The sequence below is a fragment of the Triticum aestivum genome, chromosome 1A (genome assembly GCF_018294505.1).
Source record: "Triticum aestivum cultivar Chinese Spring chromosome 1A, IWGSC CS RefSeq v2.1, whole genome shotgun sequence".
NCBI classification, from domain to species: Eukaryota; Viridiplantae; Streptophyta; class Magnoliopsida; order Poales; family Poaceae; genus Triticum; species Triticum aestivum.
Genome location: NC_057794.1, coordinates 559,879,261 through 559,895,680, shown reverse-complemented (window position 1 = coordinate 559,895,680; position 16,420 = coordinate 559,879,261). Strand labels below are relative to the sequence as shown.

General features: G+C 49.7%; 2 protein-coding genes across 2 annotated transcripts in view; both read left to right on the top strand.

Annotated features, from left to right (window-relative positions):
• Window positions 1-1,085: 1,085 nt before the first annotated feature.
• On the top strand, window positions 1,086-4,364 carry LOC123067763 (disease resistance protein Pik-2; the record flags this gene model as incomplete). The annotated part of the gene is given in 2 exon segments (XM_044490421.1): window positions 1,086-1,422; window positions 3,268-4,364. Coding segments are annotated over 2 exon segments (624 nt in total). The 3' UTR covers window positions 3,586-4,364.
• A 6,454-nt stretch (window positions 4,365-10,818) lies between these two features.
• LOC123067752 (disease resistance protein RPV1-like) overlaps window positions 10,819-16,420 on the top strand; it is an 18,385-nt gene continuing 12,783 nt past the window's right edge. Inside the window, exon 1 of the mRNA XM_044490415.1 lies at window positions 10,819-11,463. Within this exon, the coding sequence (XP_044346350.1) occupies window positions 11,425-11,463 (39 nt within the window). The 5' untranslated portion in view covers window positions 10,819-11,424. The remainder of the gene's footprint in view (window positions 11,464-16,420) is intronic.

Sequence of the window (16,420 nt, the reverse complement as noted above, 5' to 3'; positions counted from 1 at the left end):
GGGAGCAACTAGAGCAACTAGTCAGAGGGTTTTCATACTTTATAGGTTTTTTTTTTACATTTTTTTAGCATGCACTGTAGCTCCAAGTGCACTAGTTAAAGGGAAGCACATGTGCACTTGGTAAGGGAAAACCTGATCACAATTCAGACTCTAAGGTTCAAGATATATTTTATTTTGAAAAAACCGGATCTAGAAAAGAGAAGCACACATTTAGCCCTAGTGGCACACATGCGTTGGGCCACTTGTGATCACCACAAATGTTGATGGAGTATGACCCTGCATTCTTCTCGGATCGCTCTAGTACAATGGATCGAATGAGTACTGGCCGGCCGCCATATAGGAAATTCAATACTGTAGAAGAGTTCGGTCCGCCCAGTAAGATCCTCAAATTCACCACGGCCATGCGTAGTAGATTTGAATGTGCATTGCTAAATCTGTTGCTTAAATATATACTGATTTTTCTAAATGAGACTGAATTCCATCGGTACCAGTGGTACTGGACAAGCTCTTAGGGAATAATCCCAAGTTTATGAGGTACCCCTCCTGCATCACACAACATAAAAAACCGGCAAGGAATCGCTATCTCTACTCCCTCTCCAAACCATACATATTCTTAATTGTTGTGTATGAAACTGACCCGCTACCTAACATTCATTTGCGCACCTGCACTGGCTTGATCAGCTGCCTGTTGTTTCTGCCATGCCTATTCTCAGCTTGATTGTGCCATATCTTGGTGATGTCGAACAGTCCCAGCAGGAATGGATTGATGCGCCAGCCTCCAGAGGAAAACACGAACTTTACTGGTTTCCCCAAGCTGCTCCACTGCTTCTGGTCGGTCGTCGAGGAGGGGAGGAGCTAGACTGCCGGCCTTCCAGGCAGTCCTCCCGCACCTTCCTCGTAGTCGTCAATAATAAAAGAAGAAAGACGAGAGGAAAAAGAAAACAAGAGTGGGTGGCTTGTGAGCCCCTCCCAGTCCCAGCGTCCTGACGCGCCAACAGCCGCGTCTCCTGCGCGTGGTCGCGTGCCCTCAAGGACACAACACGCTCTTCCTTACTTATCTCTCTGTGTTTCCACGCAGTTAACGACATTGTTGTGGGAGAGAGGGACATAGCTGGCATGAGCGGGTTCGGGGAGATAATCGCGAGCGCCGTGGGGAAACAAGTCGCGGGCATGCTCGGTGAACTCGCCACGGAGGAGGCCACCCTGCAGTGGAAGTTCAAAGACGATGTTGATGTCATGGCGGACAAGATGCAAGATCTGGAGGCCGTTTTGCATGATGCGGATGATAGGCTGCGTCGACGAGGAAGAGATGGGGAAGCTGTTGGGCGGTGGCTCACCAAATTCAAGTCCGTCGCCTACGACGTCGAGGACGTGCTGGACGATCTGGACGCCACCGAGCTCTTAAAGAAGAGCCAACCAAAGGTACTCACTTATTGAGCTCTCCAGGTCAAAAGATCTGGTCTACAAGCAAGTGATTTTTGTGGATTTTTTACTTTCCCGAGTCTCGCATCTTATAGGATTATTAGTGGATGATGCTCAAAGCAAAAGAGGCGCTTTGAATCTCAACAGCTGTTCATAATTTGTGTTTATATCAATTTTCTTATTTCTCCGAGTGAATTGCAAGAAACCACCACATTTGGGGCCTATCTTGCAGAAAACCATCTGGTCGCTAATCATTTGCAAAAATCACCGCACATTCAGTAAACATTTTGCAAAAAACACTGAACAGGTGATTTAGCCCGTTTAACCATTTTCTGACTAGTGGGGCCGGACTGTAAGGAGCTGTTTTGGCAACAAATTGACATATACCTCCCTGGATCTTATAAAAGAAAAAGCAATCAAGCCCCCCCCCCTCCCCGGAGGGCATCTCCTTCCTCTCGCCGGGAAGAAGAAGGACGGCGGCAGCTGGGCGGAGCTGCAGGCGAGGAACGGCAGCGCGGCGGCGGGATCCGGACAGGAAGGGCCCGCAGGCAGCGGATCCGGCGGAACTGGAGGCGGCGCGACGAACTGAGAGGGGGCGACGGCCTCGGCTCCTGCAGCAAAACGACGGCGAGGCGGAGAAGTTAGCAGCGGCGCGACACGAGGATAAGAAAGGGACCGGAGGCGGCGCAAGGAGCTCACCAGTGGGTGGTGAGGACGACGCAGAGGTCCAAGAGCGGGCGAGGCAGGGACGAAGCGGTCCTCTGCTCTCTCGACATGAAGCAGCGGCGGCGCGGGACTGCAGGGACGTGGAGTTTGGCGGCGGGGACGACCGGATCGAGGCGCGGGTGCAGGTGACGAAGCTCCAGGCGGAGAAGGGGGCCGGCAGACAGCGAATCCGACGAACTAGGTGGCGGCGCGACGAACTGAAGGAGGCGGCGGCGCACATCCTCTGTTCAAAAGACAGAGAGCTTCAGAGACGGGGACGAGAGACAGACAGAAAAAGGGGAGACCGTGAGGGGTCTTCATGGAGCAGGAGGCCATGGCGCTCTGCCGGGGACGCGTCGGCCTGCTCACCGTCGCCGTCGGCCACCGCGACGCGCACGCCACGCTCGCCGGCTCACTCCTATCCATCTCCTCCTCGCTCCACCTCCTTCCGGCGGCGGGGGCATGGTCCAGGGGGCTGATTGATTTTTTTTAAAATTTACTAGGGGTCTGTGTGTGATTATTTTGGGCCCTACCTGTTGGAAACGCCCTCAACCGCGCCAAATTACATGTTCAGTGCAATCTGCAACGCTTTTACTGAATACGCGGTGGCTTTTGCAAATAATTAGCGACCAGGTTGTTTTCTGCTAGATAAGCCCCAAATGTGGTGGTTTCTTGCAATTCACTCTATTTCTCCATTTGCTCGAAATTTTGCATTTCTCATCCACCAAATTGCAGAGTATTTTCCGACGTCCTTAAAGCTTCAGAGTGACTATTAAGTTCAATTTATCTTCGCCAAGTTCTTTTGCCTTAATGCTTCGTAGGGATTCACTAAACTGGAATTGTTTATGCCATGAGGTGAGGGAGTAAAGTGATTGAAGACATTAAATCTTCGTCAAGTGTTGGGATAAGTTATCAAATTGTAGCAAATTTCAGTTACCTCAGAAATAACCAATCCCTATTTGTATACACCATCCCCCGTTCAATAATACTAGTATATAGCTTGGAACTTCCATCTTTAACTTCACAGAGATGAATTCAATGGAACTTCTTTAGTTGAGAAATGTATGAAACTGTGATTCTTTATATGGAGTCATAAAGAGATGTGTCTAGCAAATGATATTGACTTCAGTTTATTTACAGTTGAAGCTGTTCTTTTCCTGGAACAATCAAATTCTCCGGCGGATTACCATGCCTCACAAGCTGAAGAACCTGAGGGGGGAAATAGAAAAAGTAGGAAAGGAGGGCCAGGCTCTCAATCTTGTGAGAAATCAAGAACGGGCAGAAGGGAGCAGAAACAATGAAACTTTTGTAGGCATCTGTGATGAAGGCTTGAAATCTGGAGTGGTGGGGAGGGATATGGAGAAGGACAAAATATTCAGGCTGCTGCTAAACTATGATGATAACGCTAGAGAAGATATATCTATCGTCTCGATTGTCGGGCTTGGTGGCCTAGGGTAGTCAACATTGGCTGAATCAGTCTTTGTCCTAGACAAAATGGCCAACAATTTTGAAGTCCGAGCCTGGGTCCATGTGTCTAAGGAGTTCGATCTGGGCAAAATTGGGAGTGCCATCCTCAAAAGCATAAATACCAGTATCAACCTTGACAACTGTAGTTTGCAGTTTTTACAAGAAAATCTCAAAAAGGAACTTGCTGGTAGAAGGTACTTGATTGTTTTGGATGATCTTTGGGAAGAGGATGCGGATAAGCTGGAAAGGCTGAAGCAGATGTTACAACATGGCTGCAAGGGTAGCAGAGTTATTGTAACTACGCGGAACCAAAGGGTAGTGAATAAAATGAGAACCGGTGTTCTTGCGAACCAAAGGAAAATTTGTCCCGTGCCCAACTCTGATCAAATCAACTTGTGTGTATTATCAACTGATGACTGTTGGGAAGTAATGAAGCAAACAGCATTTGGGCCTGATGATGACAAAAGTGACTTGGAAGAAATTGGAAGGAAAATTGCAGAGAAGTGTGGGGGTGTACCACTCGTGGCAATTGCCCTTGGGCAAGTAATGTCCGAGTTAAGGACTGTCGAGGCATGGAAAAAAATAAGAGATACGAACATCGATTTAGGTCACAGAGATCACAAGGACACATTGGAGCGCCTCATGCTAAGCTATTACTACATGAAGTTGGAATTCAAAATGTGCTTCACATATTTGGCGGCCTTTCCCAAGGGCTTTGTTATAGACAGTGATCGTCTAATTCAGCAATGGAAGGCTCTTGGATACATTCATGGGGATGACAGTAAAAGGTGCATTAACTACCTTATTTTTTTTAGAGAAAAGGCGAGAGCCCGACTTTATAGATAAAGCCACCAGGCAGAGTATATGACCAACAACAGCACCCAACAAAGTATCACGCGCAGAAGATAAAGTATCATTACAAGGCCAGCGGCCTTACATGGCACGCAGGCCAGCCTAAACCAGACACCAAAAGAGCATTCAGGAAGCCGTCCTCAAAGAAAGCCGAAGAAGCCCAGACGCCGTAGATTTCATCTTGGATAGCATGGCGTCGAAGGCCTGGAGGTCCCCTTCTTTAGTCAATAATCTCCACTGCTGCAAGAAACCATTGGCTTTAAATAAGCAATTGACAGGATTAGCCGGGAAAATATGTTCAATCGAGAACTTATTCCTAGTAGTCCACAACGACCAGCCAATCGCAGCCCATCCAACTAAGAAGACTCTTTTAGAATGGCCAGAAAGAAGATTGACATAATGCCTCAGGTCTTCAAAGGAGGAAGGGGACCAATTTACATGTAACCAGAGTCTGATGCAACTCCACATAAGTTTAGCTAAGGAGCAGTGAAAGAAAATATGCTCGGTGTTCTCCAGTGCCCCACAAAGCACACACCTGTCGGACCCCGGCCCGTTTCTTTTCTTAATCTGATCGGCCGCCGGAAGCTTACTCCGGACAGCTTGCCAGAGAAATATCTTGATCTTAGGAGGAATTCGAGTCGACCAGACTTGCTTAAACTTGACCGGGCGCCCCCCAGGGATAAGCTTGGAGTAAGCAGATTTAACCGAAAAACGCCCCGAAGAGGAGAGGGGCCACACCACGGCATCCTTTTCCTCCGAGAGCAGGGGGAAGCAAGCAGTAAGGCGCTGCCAATCTTCCAACTCTTCAGGAGAAAGAGAACGACGAAAATCCAGAACCCAACCCCTAGCCGAGAGCTCAAAGATAGAAACCTCAGTATCATCGCAATATGAAAATAGAACCGGAAAAGCAACAGCCAGCGTGGAGTCCCCGACCCACCAATCAAGCCAAAACCGCGTAGACTTACCGTTCCTAACTACAAATTTAACAAGGGACCGAAAGATCGGCCGGACTTTAACCAGTTGATGCCAAAATTGCGACCCTCCCGCAGCCGGCGCGAACATAGGACTCGAGGAGGGGAAATATTTAGCTTTTAGGATAGAGAGCCAGGGTGGCAGTTCCTCAAGAGTCATGATCTTCCACCACCATTTGATCATAAGACAATTATTCATCACTCGCGTATTAATAATGCCCAGACCCCCTTTGGCCTTGGGGCGACATATAATGTCCCATCTGACCATCCTGTACTTACGTTTATTGTCCGCTGCGTTCCAATAGAAAGCACCCCTATGCTTGTCAAAACCATTATGAACCCCACTAGAGAGAAGATAGAATCCCATTAAGAACATAGGTAGCGAAGAAAGACAGGAGTTAGTAAGGGCGACCTTGCCCGCTTGCGTATTATATCTCCCTCGCCAAGGGAGAACTCTGTTGCCAACTTTGGTAACCACCGGAGCGAAGTCTTTAGCCAAAAGTTTAAGCGGGGAAATGGGGAGGCCTAGATATTTGAGAGTGTAGGATCCCAAAGAGCAGTTCAGAAGATGGGCCACCCGCTGCGCCTCTTCGTCCGAGACCCCAGTCACTACAACCTCACTCTTAGAGAAATTGATTTTAAGACCTGAGAGCGCTTCGAAACAAAGCAGAAGGAATTTCAGATTGGTGAGGCTATTATCATTAAGTTCCATCAGAATTATAGTATCATCCGCATATTGGAGATGAGAGATGCCATTAGGGATGAGATGAGAGCTCACCGGAGTGATATGACCAGCCAAGGCAGCTCGAGAGAGAATGCGAGATAGAGCATCAGCCACAAAGTTGAAGAGTAAAGGGGACGCTGGATCCCCTTGCCTGAGGCCCCTGCCATTAGCAAAAAACTGGCTAATTTGGCCATTGACAGCCACAGCCGTGTGCCCCCCAGAAACCAATTGCATCAAGCGCTGCATAACAGGCCCCTCAAAGCCCTTAGCCAAAAGAACTTGCCGAAGGAATTTCCAGCTAACCGAGTCGTAGGCCTTTTCAAAGTCAAGTTTGAGAACCACAGCCTTGGTCCCTCGCACCCGTAAGTCATGAACAATCTCATGTAAACAAAGTACCCCGTCCAAAATGAACCTCCCTTTGATGAAAGTAGACTGGAAAGGGCTAATGGTCCGATGTGTAATGGGAGATAGCCTAGTGGCCATGCCCTTTGCAGGCATCTTTGCGAAGTTGTTGATTAAAGCAATCGGCCTAAATTGAGAAATCATATCCGCACCCTTGACCTTAGGGATGAGGGAGAGAACCGCATAGTTAAGTCTAGAAATGTCAACCGATCCCAGCCAATACCCTTGGATGACAGCAGAAATTAGACCTTTTAGTTGGGGCCAGAATTGTCGAAAGAACGGAATGGAGAAACCATCAGGGCCTGAAGCCGCATTAGAATTAGCCGTCCGAATAGTATCAAAAATTTCCTCCTCAGAAGGGGGAATCAACAGAAGCTCATTATCAGCGTGAGAAATCCTATCAAGGGGAGCCCAGAAGCCCGGGGCTAGCGCTAATCCGAGGTCTGGTTTAGCCGAAAGCAGGTTAGAGAAGAACCGAACTACCTGACGGAGAATGACCGGCGGTTCAGAGACCCTAACACCATCAATAATGAGGCTGTTAATCAAACATCTACGCTGTCTGCCATTCGCAATGGCGAAAAAGTAAGCCATGGGAGAATCACCCTTAAGAGTCCAATTAATCGTACCCCTTTGCTTCCAATACACTTCCTCTTGGCGATGAATAGCCAGAAGATCCTTCTCAAGGCCATATCGAACTTGCCACTCAGTAGCCGAGAGCCCACCGTTGTCCGCACGGGAGTCGAGGACACTAATTTGAGCACTCAACCTAGATTTGTCGCGCCTCGACTCAGCAAAGTGGTTCTTGGCCCATCCTCTAAGGAACTTACGTAGGGAGTAAGAAACATAATGCCAGTCATCCATAGGGCCAAATGAACGATGGGGGGAGGTAAGAAAGCCCAAGATCTTCTGAGCCAGCATATCAGGGAACCCTTCCACTAAAAGCCAGGACGCGTCAAGTTGAAATCTTTGACAGCCATTGGGGCAGAGACCATCGTCAAGGATGAGAGGAGCGTGATCGGACCCGACGATGGGGAGGGCCCGAAGTGAGCAGCGAGGAAAAAGGCCATCCCAAGCAGGGCAGATAAAAACTCTATCAAGAACCGAGCGAATAGGACAAGTTTGTCGGTTGGTCCAAGTGTAGCGGGCCCCAACCCTCGGGATCTCACGGATAGCCGTGTCCCTGATGAAAGCATTAAAAGCCTCGGCCCGCACCCAGGAGAAATTGATAGAACTCTTATCAGAAGGATACCGAAGCAGATTAAAATCACCCCCAATCAGGAGTGGCAGTTGGCAGGCATCAATTTTAGTAAAAATCTCATCCAAGAAAATTTGTGACAAGGAATGATCAGCCGGGCCATATACTACCATAAGTTCAAGGAGGGTGTTATTGGAACATAGGGAAACTACCATACTAGCCCAGTATATACCATGGTCGAAAGCCACAAAATCAAAGGTGACATTATTGGTGCCCAGAAGAAAGCCGCCGGACTGACCAACAGAGGCCACAAAATTCCACCTAAATCTATCAATCCCAGCAATCGCTGATAGTTCAGAAGGAGAAAAGGAGGGTTTAAGAGTCTCAACAAGCCCGATAAAATCAATTCTTTCAGCGCGCATTAAGTCCTTCAGTTGGTCTCTGCGCCCCCTAGCGCAGAACCCTCTAATGTTCCAAAACAGGGCCTTCATCTTAGGGAAAGGTTTTTAATTCTCAAGCTCGACCTGCACGGAGCCTTGCAGGTTTTAGCACGTTTCCCGGCCCCGCGCTTCTGCACCGGAGACAGTTGCCCCCTAGCAACCTCGCCCGGTTCCCCTCCGGCCACAACCAGAGGGGCATCCATCCCAGTCCCGGCCTCCTTGGCCTTGGCGATATCAGCCTGAGCACGTTCATTAGCACGAATCAACTGCAACAGAGAGGAGGGAGAACCCACGCTAGCGTCTAGACATATCCCAACATCAGCTAATATCGAAAGGAGATGTTCATCGGAATGGGAGGGTAAAACAAGCCTAACAGGAGACTGAGCCAAAGGGGGGGAAGGAGATGAGGGTGAATCCAAACCTGAGGGGGGAAGATCACGCGCCGCCGCACGCCGAGCCGCCCGATCCACCACGCGCTCGCCACTGTTGGAGACGCGGCCACTCTTGCGAGCGGTCGAGGCAGGAGAGCGCACAGGGACCGGAGGGGCCCGACCAGGGGAAGCCGCCGCCGAAGAAGGGCCCGAAGCCGCCCCCAGGTCTGCCTCCAGACGGCGGCAGAGCCCAGTCGCCGATTGCCTGGAGTCCCCCGAGGCCCGGCTCTTCGCAGAAAACTTCTTCACCGAGGACTTCTTCCTTTTCTTGGCCGCCGAAGGTCCCACTGGAGGTAGATCTTCAATGCCGGACAGCGAGGGGGAGGTGGGGTGCACGAGCATGTTGGAGTACTCCCCCGACAAGGGGGTGCCCTTCGAAGCAGCCGCGGCCGCAGGACCAGCCACCGTACCAGGCACCGAGCCCTGAACCCCACCACCCGCCGGAGCCGGAGTACAGTCCTTCATCAGCTCCTGCTCAGCAGGAGAAAGCCCATCCCACGCAGACTGGGTGAATCGGGGATCCGTGCCATTCAGCGAGTCCTCAGGACCCCCCCCCCCACCCTCCCGGCTCTTGTCATCGTCACCCGAGGCCGGGGGAGGAGGGGGGGAGGAGGAGCGCCCGCACCAGGGGCACCTTCCACCCGAACTCGAAGACGAAAGCCACCAGCCGCCGGGAAGACATCAACGGAACCACGGATGCAGACCGGATCAACACACCACACACGAAGGCGAGCAGGACCCAGAACCGACAGCGAAGCAAGATCGACCTCAATAGGTTTCCCGATAAGCACCCCAAAAGCCATCAAGAAGGACGCGGTGCGCAAGCTGGGAGGCACATCATCAACGAGCACCCAGACATCAGACAGAGGAGATATGGTCTTGGATCCGTTGGAAGCCGCTTTGACCGATACAACAAGTTGATTCACAGGGAGAGTGAAACTGGTACAGGAAGACATCATGCGAAGACTCTCTTTAGAGGGGAAAATGGCCGCAAACTCGAAATCAGAAAGCTGCCGGATCTGCCAGTCCCAACCCCCTTCATCCCACATATGAAGTTCATCCAAGAGGGCTTGTGAAGAGATACGCTTGTCTTGGACAGTAATGACACCCACGTTGGACAGGGAGGGAATGGGAGCAGCTGCGGGGGCTTCCTTGTCCATGTCAAAAAAAGAGCAACCCGGGAGGCCAATCCCAAAATGGACGAAGGAGGGGGGCTTGATCCTACTCTGACAGTCCACTGTTAGGTGTCCATCCTCCCTACAGATGAGACAGAAAGGAGGGTTCTCGCACTGAGACTGGAAATGGCCAGGGCGATGACACGCGAAGCAGGTGAGGATGGGATTAGAAACCTGGGAGTGAGAGGAGTTACGGTTCGCACCACGAGAAGGCGGCGGAGGGAGGATGCCATCTCCAGAAGAACCACCGACGGTACCCGCGCCAGCACCACGTCCCGCCGCAGGGCCAACCGGACGCCGGGCCGAGGCCCCAGAGCCACCACGAGGAACGAAGTGGGACGGCCCGCCGCCGCCTGCCGCCGGCGCCCGCGGCGGCCCACCCATGGGAGCAAGCGAGGAAGGAGACGAGGAGGGGCCCGAAGATCCCGCCCGGCTCCCCCGCGCCGCCTGTTCCCAAGGGTCGACCACATGCACCGGAGCTGCGGGCGCCAAGGACGGAGAAGCCACCGGCCCGGAACCAGACGCACGCGGCGAAGCGGCACCCGCCTCCGACCGCGAAGCCTGGAGCTTGGCGCGGAGCGACGCCTCAAACTCCAGATCCGCAGCGGCGTCGCCAGAGCCGTCCCGCCCCCGCTTGAGGCTGGAGACAGTGTCGCTGGAGGACCCACGGGAGCGGTCCATCGCCACCACCGACGAGAAGGGGAGGAGGAGGGGAGGGGGAGGCTTGGATCTGACAAAGCGGCGGATAGGGAAACGGCGCCGTCGCAGATCAGCAGCGGAGGCCGGAAACCCTAGAAAAGGGGGAACCGACCCCTTCCGGACCCATAAATAGCTGGAGCCAGCCAGGCCGGATTCTGTCGAAAGGGCCGAAGGGGGAGGCGGACTCAACTGGGCTGGCCTGGGCCCATCAGACTCAGACACGAGGGGGGGGGAATCAGCCGTGGAATCCAGCGAAGGGGCCGACACAGGCCCACACGGCCCGTCACCGACCGGGGCACCAACGCAAGACCCGATCCCAGATCTAGGGTTTGCGCCGGCGCCGCCGACGACGTGGAAGGGAGGCACCTGGATGGCGACGAACCGGAGGGCACCGCCACCGAGGAGGATGAGACGGGTGAGGCCATGGCGTCCACCCCCGGGCTCACCAAAGAAGGATCCGCCGCCCAGGGAGCGGCGCACCGGCGCCCACAGCCAACACGACTTCATCCATCCGGGCCCGCATCAAGCGCACACAGCCGGCCCCGACCCCCCGGAGCAAACTTGCGCCGACGGCCCGCCACCAATAACGGAGGCAACCCAACCACCGATGCCGAGCGAGGAGGAGGGGGAGTCTCAGGATCAGAATCGGAGCCAGAGTCGTCGGAATCAAGGGCCCAGAACTTGTTGGCCCGTGGCGCTGCCAGGGCCACCGGACAGGGAGGGGGGAACGCAGGTGGGAGGGGTTCGGGCCCCGCCGCCGGCGGATAGCCCGGAGAGGAGCACGAGGGGAGAAGGGAGCAGGGGAGCGAATCTGACTTGAACGCCGGGGACGAGGGGGAACCGCAAGCCGACGGCGTCCCGCGGGGAGGGAGCGAGGGAGGGGAGGAGAGAGCCATTGTATCCGCGGCCGATCTGTCCCGGCTGAATCCATTAACTACCTTATGGGGATGTCATTTCTTCAAATTTCAAGGTCCTCTGCGGTAAGTGTTGAACACTATTTCTCATGTTCTTGTTTGTCCATGTGTGTGTCGAAGACTTCCTAGGTTTGCTTTCCAAGTAAATAAAATCGATGACATTTTCAATTATATGTGACTGTTGCACACTCATCTTCAACAAATATGGATATATGCCCTCTTTCAGTTCATGATTACGTCTTTTCCTTTATCCTTTTCACTTTAAGATTCTTAACTAAATGCCTCCAATTTCCATATCCACACTTTTAAAATTTGTTTATAATTCAACTTTTACATTGGAATGCATTTATTCTCATTAGGCTGTGTTTGAACTTTGAATTGCCTTACATTACATTTTGGCTTCAGCTTCTTTGTTATTCTTTGATTTAAAAATTACATAAATAATAATTGTTGAAGAACTTTCTTAGTTCGAATTTATTAATTCAGAATATATCATACTAAATTCCATAGGATTCTTTGGTATCTTTACATTAGATAAATATAGTGGGATCAACAAATCATTGCCGTAGACGTTTTCCAATTTATGAAAACTGTTGTAGAGATTACATGATCATTTAGACAGTAGGAGCCTAATGGTGAAATGTACCCCCTCTTCCAAAATGTAGAAGAACTACCACTATGTTAATAGAGTTATGAACATAGAAGAGTTACTAATATTGAGAACGTCGAACTGATACTGCTAAATCATCAAATATACTTTTATAGTAGTAACGTATAACTTTGTTTAAATGATGGTCAAAGCATTATGTTGGATACAGTATCAAGATCCCAAAAGACCAATATTTTGGGATGGAGAGAGTACTACTTCTGTGCCGCACACCAACATAGATCAAGTTTAAACTCCTTAACTACTATTTTTTGGAAGATAATTATAGATTTACACATGACATTTAGTGTAGTGACCAGACCTCAAACAGTCTGGCCTCTATGTTCCGGTGTCATCTCTGGATCAGTAATGCTGACACCACACAGTACTCGGAGGATTTATAGCAAAGTAGCAATCACACACTTATTACATCGAGTGTCTCAAAAGAGAACTTATTACAACAAATATGGCTTAAGGCCATCTAATAATGATAACAGCGGAAGGCTTGGAAGATAAGTGAGTCCATCAACTCCAACGGCATCACTGAGTATAGAACCACGACCTAAAAATTCCTTAATCATCGTCTGAAAAGTCTGCAACATTAATGTTGCAGCCCGAAACGTGACCGCACATGGAATATGCTGGCAAGGTAACACATAGAGAGTAATGGAATGAAACAGCTATACTATAAGCATATTTGGCTGGTGGAAACCTCTATGGTTATAGTTTTGCGTAAAGCCAATTTTTTACCTACTGCAAAGGAATAAATTTACTTAACTATCATGGTAGTTGTTAAACATTGAGAATGGTTGACAGCATCCTCAATCCCAATTAAGCATCATCATTAAACAAAACCGAACAAAATTAATTTTAGAGTGACATGTTGAGATTCACATGAAAATCCAGGTACTAGATACTCAAGATGTCCATAATCGGGGACACGGCTAACCATGATTAGTTTATTACACTCTGCAGAGGTTTGCGCACTTTTCCCCACAAGACTCGATCGCCTCCATTTGGTTTCTCGCACTACAGGGTGTTTGAGAAGACGGATGACCGAGACATAGTCTTTCAGAAGCGCTAGCACCTTACGATCGGGTAGACCGTACCACCTACATCCCCTACATCTGCTAGTCTACCACTGTAAGAGTTCGCACAACTTAGTCAACTATGCTAGAGCCCATAATAGCTTGTGGCTGCACACGGAAGTTTCTAGTATGAATAGTCTCATGATCCCTTTGAGCCTGGGTGGCGGTCCAAAAGAAAACAGGCAAGTCCTGGAATACTCAGGTGCCTCAATCCACCCAGATGTGTGTTTAAGTTGCCACCTTAGATAAACCATTAATTAACAATCTCACATCTGCCATGGATATCACTCACCCAATCCACGTCTACTAGCATAGCATGGCATAATAAGCAAACGTAGAAGTAACTCCCAAAGGTTTGATAATAACAGGTAATAGGTACTACCTCATCTACTTCCCATCCACAATTTAATTAGATCCTAATCATGCAATGTAACGCCCTCGATGCGGCTATATCTCCCACATGTCGAGGCACGACTTAGAGGCATAACCGCATTGAAAGCAATGTCGCAAGTTAGGCAATCTTCACAACATCCCATGTAATATAGATAATAAAAGGGGAGATACATAGATGGCTTACACTCGCCACGTCAATCAAGGTACATAAATAACATTACATCATCCAAACACTCATGGCCCGACTACGGCGCCAAAATAAAAGATAACCCAACATGCGACACGGTCCCGATCACCCCCAACTGGGCACCACTACTGATCATCAGGGAAAGACACGTAGTAACGTTGAGAGTCCTCGTCGAACTCCCACTTGAGCTCAAGCGCGTCACTTGGAGCGGAATCATCAGGCCCTGCATCTGGTTTAATAGTAATCTATGAGCCACAGGAACTCAGCAATCTCGCACCCTCGCGATCAAGACTATTTAAGCTTAATAGGAAAGGCAAGGTAAATAGGTGGAGTTGCAGCAAGCGACTAGCATATATGGTGGCTATCCTGTTCGCAAAGGAGAGCGAGAAGAGGAGGCAAAGCGCGATCGAGAAACTAGAGAACAACCTGCGCAAGCATTACTCCAACACCGTGTTCACTTCCCGGACTCTGCCGAGAAGAGACCATCATGGTAACTCACACTGTTGATTCATTTTAATTAAATTACGGTTCAAGTTATCTACAACCGGACATTAACAAATTCCCATCTGCCCATAACCGCGGGCACGGCTTTCGAAAGTTCAAATACCTGCAGGGGAGTCCCAACTTAGCCCATGACAAGCTCTCACGGTCAACGAAGGAATAGACCTCCTCCCGAGACGTTCCGATCAGACTCGGTACCTCGGTTCTTCAAGACACTTCGACAGGTTAAAACAAATCCAACAACACCGCCCAAATGTGCCGACAAATCCCGATAGGAGCTGCACATATCTCGTTCTCAGGGCACACTCGGATAAGCAATCCATACAACTAAAACCAGCCCTCGAGTTTCCCCGAGGTGGCGCTGCAAGGGGCTCTAGGTTGGACCAACACTCAGAGGAGCACTGGCCCGGGGGGGGGGGTTTAAATAAGATGACCCTCGGGCTCTGGAAACCCAAGGGGAAAAGAGGCTAGGTGGCAAATGGTAAAACCAAGGTTGGGCATTGCTGGAAAAGCTTTAATCAAGGCGAACAATTAAGGGGTTCCCATTATAACCCAACCGCGTAAGGAACGCAAAAATCCGGGAACATAACACCGATAAGACGAAAACTAGGGCGGCAAGAGTGGAACAAAACACTAGGCGAGAGGCTGAGCCTTCCACCCTTTACCAAGTATATAGATACATTAAGATAACATGGCAATATAATGATATCCCAACAAGTAAATAATGTTCCAACAAGGAACGGTCTCCAATCTTCACCTGCAACTAGCAACGCTATAAGAGGGGCTGAGCAAAGCGGTAACATAGCCAATCAACGGTTTGCTAGGACATGGTGGGTTAGAGGTTTGACATGGCAATTTGGAAGACATGATAAGCAAGTGGTAGGTATCATAGCATAGGCATAGCAAAAGAGCGAGCATCTAGCAAAGCAAAGATAGTAGTGATTTCGAGGGTATGATCATCTTGCCTGCAAAGTTGTCAGAGTTGACTGGATCCTCGAAAGCAAACTCAATGGGCTCCTCGTTAGCGAACTCATCTCCTGGCTCTACCCAAACAAGATAAACAAGCAAACGGAACACAATCAACCACGTGCAAGGCTCGAACAATATGATGCAAGGATGATATGCTATGCGGGATGCATATGCAAAAACATAATCAGTTCTCAAACTTAGTGAAAACTGGAGCATGCTGAAACAGATATCAAGTAGGCATGTTTACGAGCTCGATGCACTCACCACAGAGCAAGTCATGACAATCTAAGCATACACCTATCAAGAATACACAAAATTCAAGCTAGACATGGCAAGAACAACAATATAGCATGCACGGATCAACTACAACATCATCGGCAAAATCGCTAACAAGTAGACAATCTGCCCAGATTCACGAAATGACAAAAGTAGAGCTTGATTGACTTAAGCTAGGGTGCTCCATAATTGCAAACAAAGACATAGATGGATAGAGCACTACAAGATTAACGAAACATCCTTACTGATCATCCTCAAAAGAGGCACGGATCACTAGGAAACAACATGAACATATGGCCATATGAGATAAACAGCTCAAGGACTTAGTGGAAATGCTAAGTCCCTGAAATCAGCATTACCAAGTGCCTCACTTTGCAAGCTTGTGCTAGTCACCACACACATCACAAAAATACATGGGTTGCACCTCTGGAAAGATGTCAAAACCCTTAACAAAACATATGTAGAGCTCATGGGCATATCATGCACACAATAATCATGGCAAAAATGACAAATATCTAAATGGAGCAGCAGATCTGACAATTATCTCAAGTAGCACTCTTCTAACAGCATTTCGGGCATCAAGATGAACTCAAATGAAAATGATGCAATGGAATGAAATGATGTACTCTCTGAGATGAACATTTTGATATGCTATATGCCCAAAATGGAGCTACAGATGCGAAGTTATAGCACGATGAACATTGCAAAAAAAATACTAGAGAGGGGAAAAGTCAACCCTAGTGGATCTAGGGTTTGGCACTGTAGCGGCGGATCTGGCGGTTACTGTTCACCCACGGCGTTGAGGTCGCCGGACGTGGGCGAGGTCACCGGAGAAGAAGAGTCTGGCCGGACGTGGGCGAGGTCGCCGGAGAAGAAGAGTCCGGCCGGGGCGGCACTAGCCGGCGACGAGGGACGGCGAGGAGGCGGCGCCGGCGGGCACAGACGCTGAGGTGGCCGCGGGCG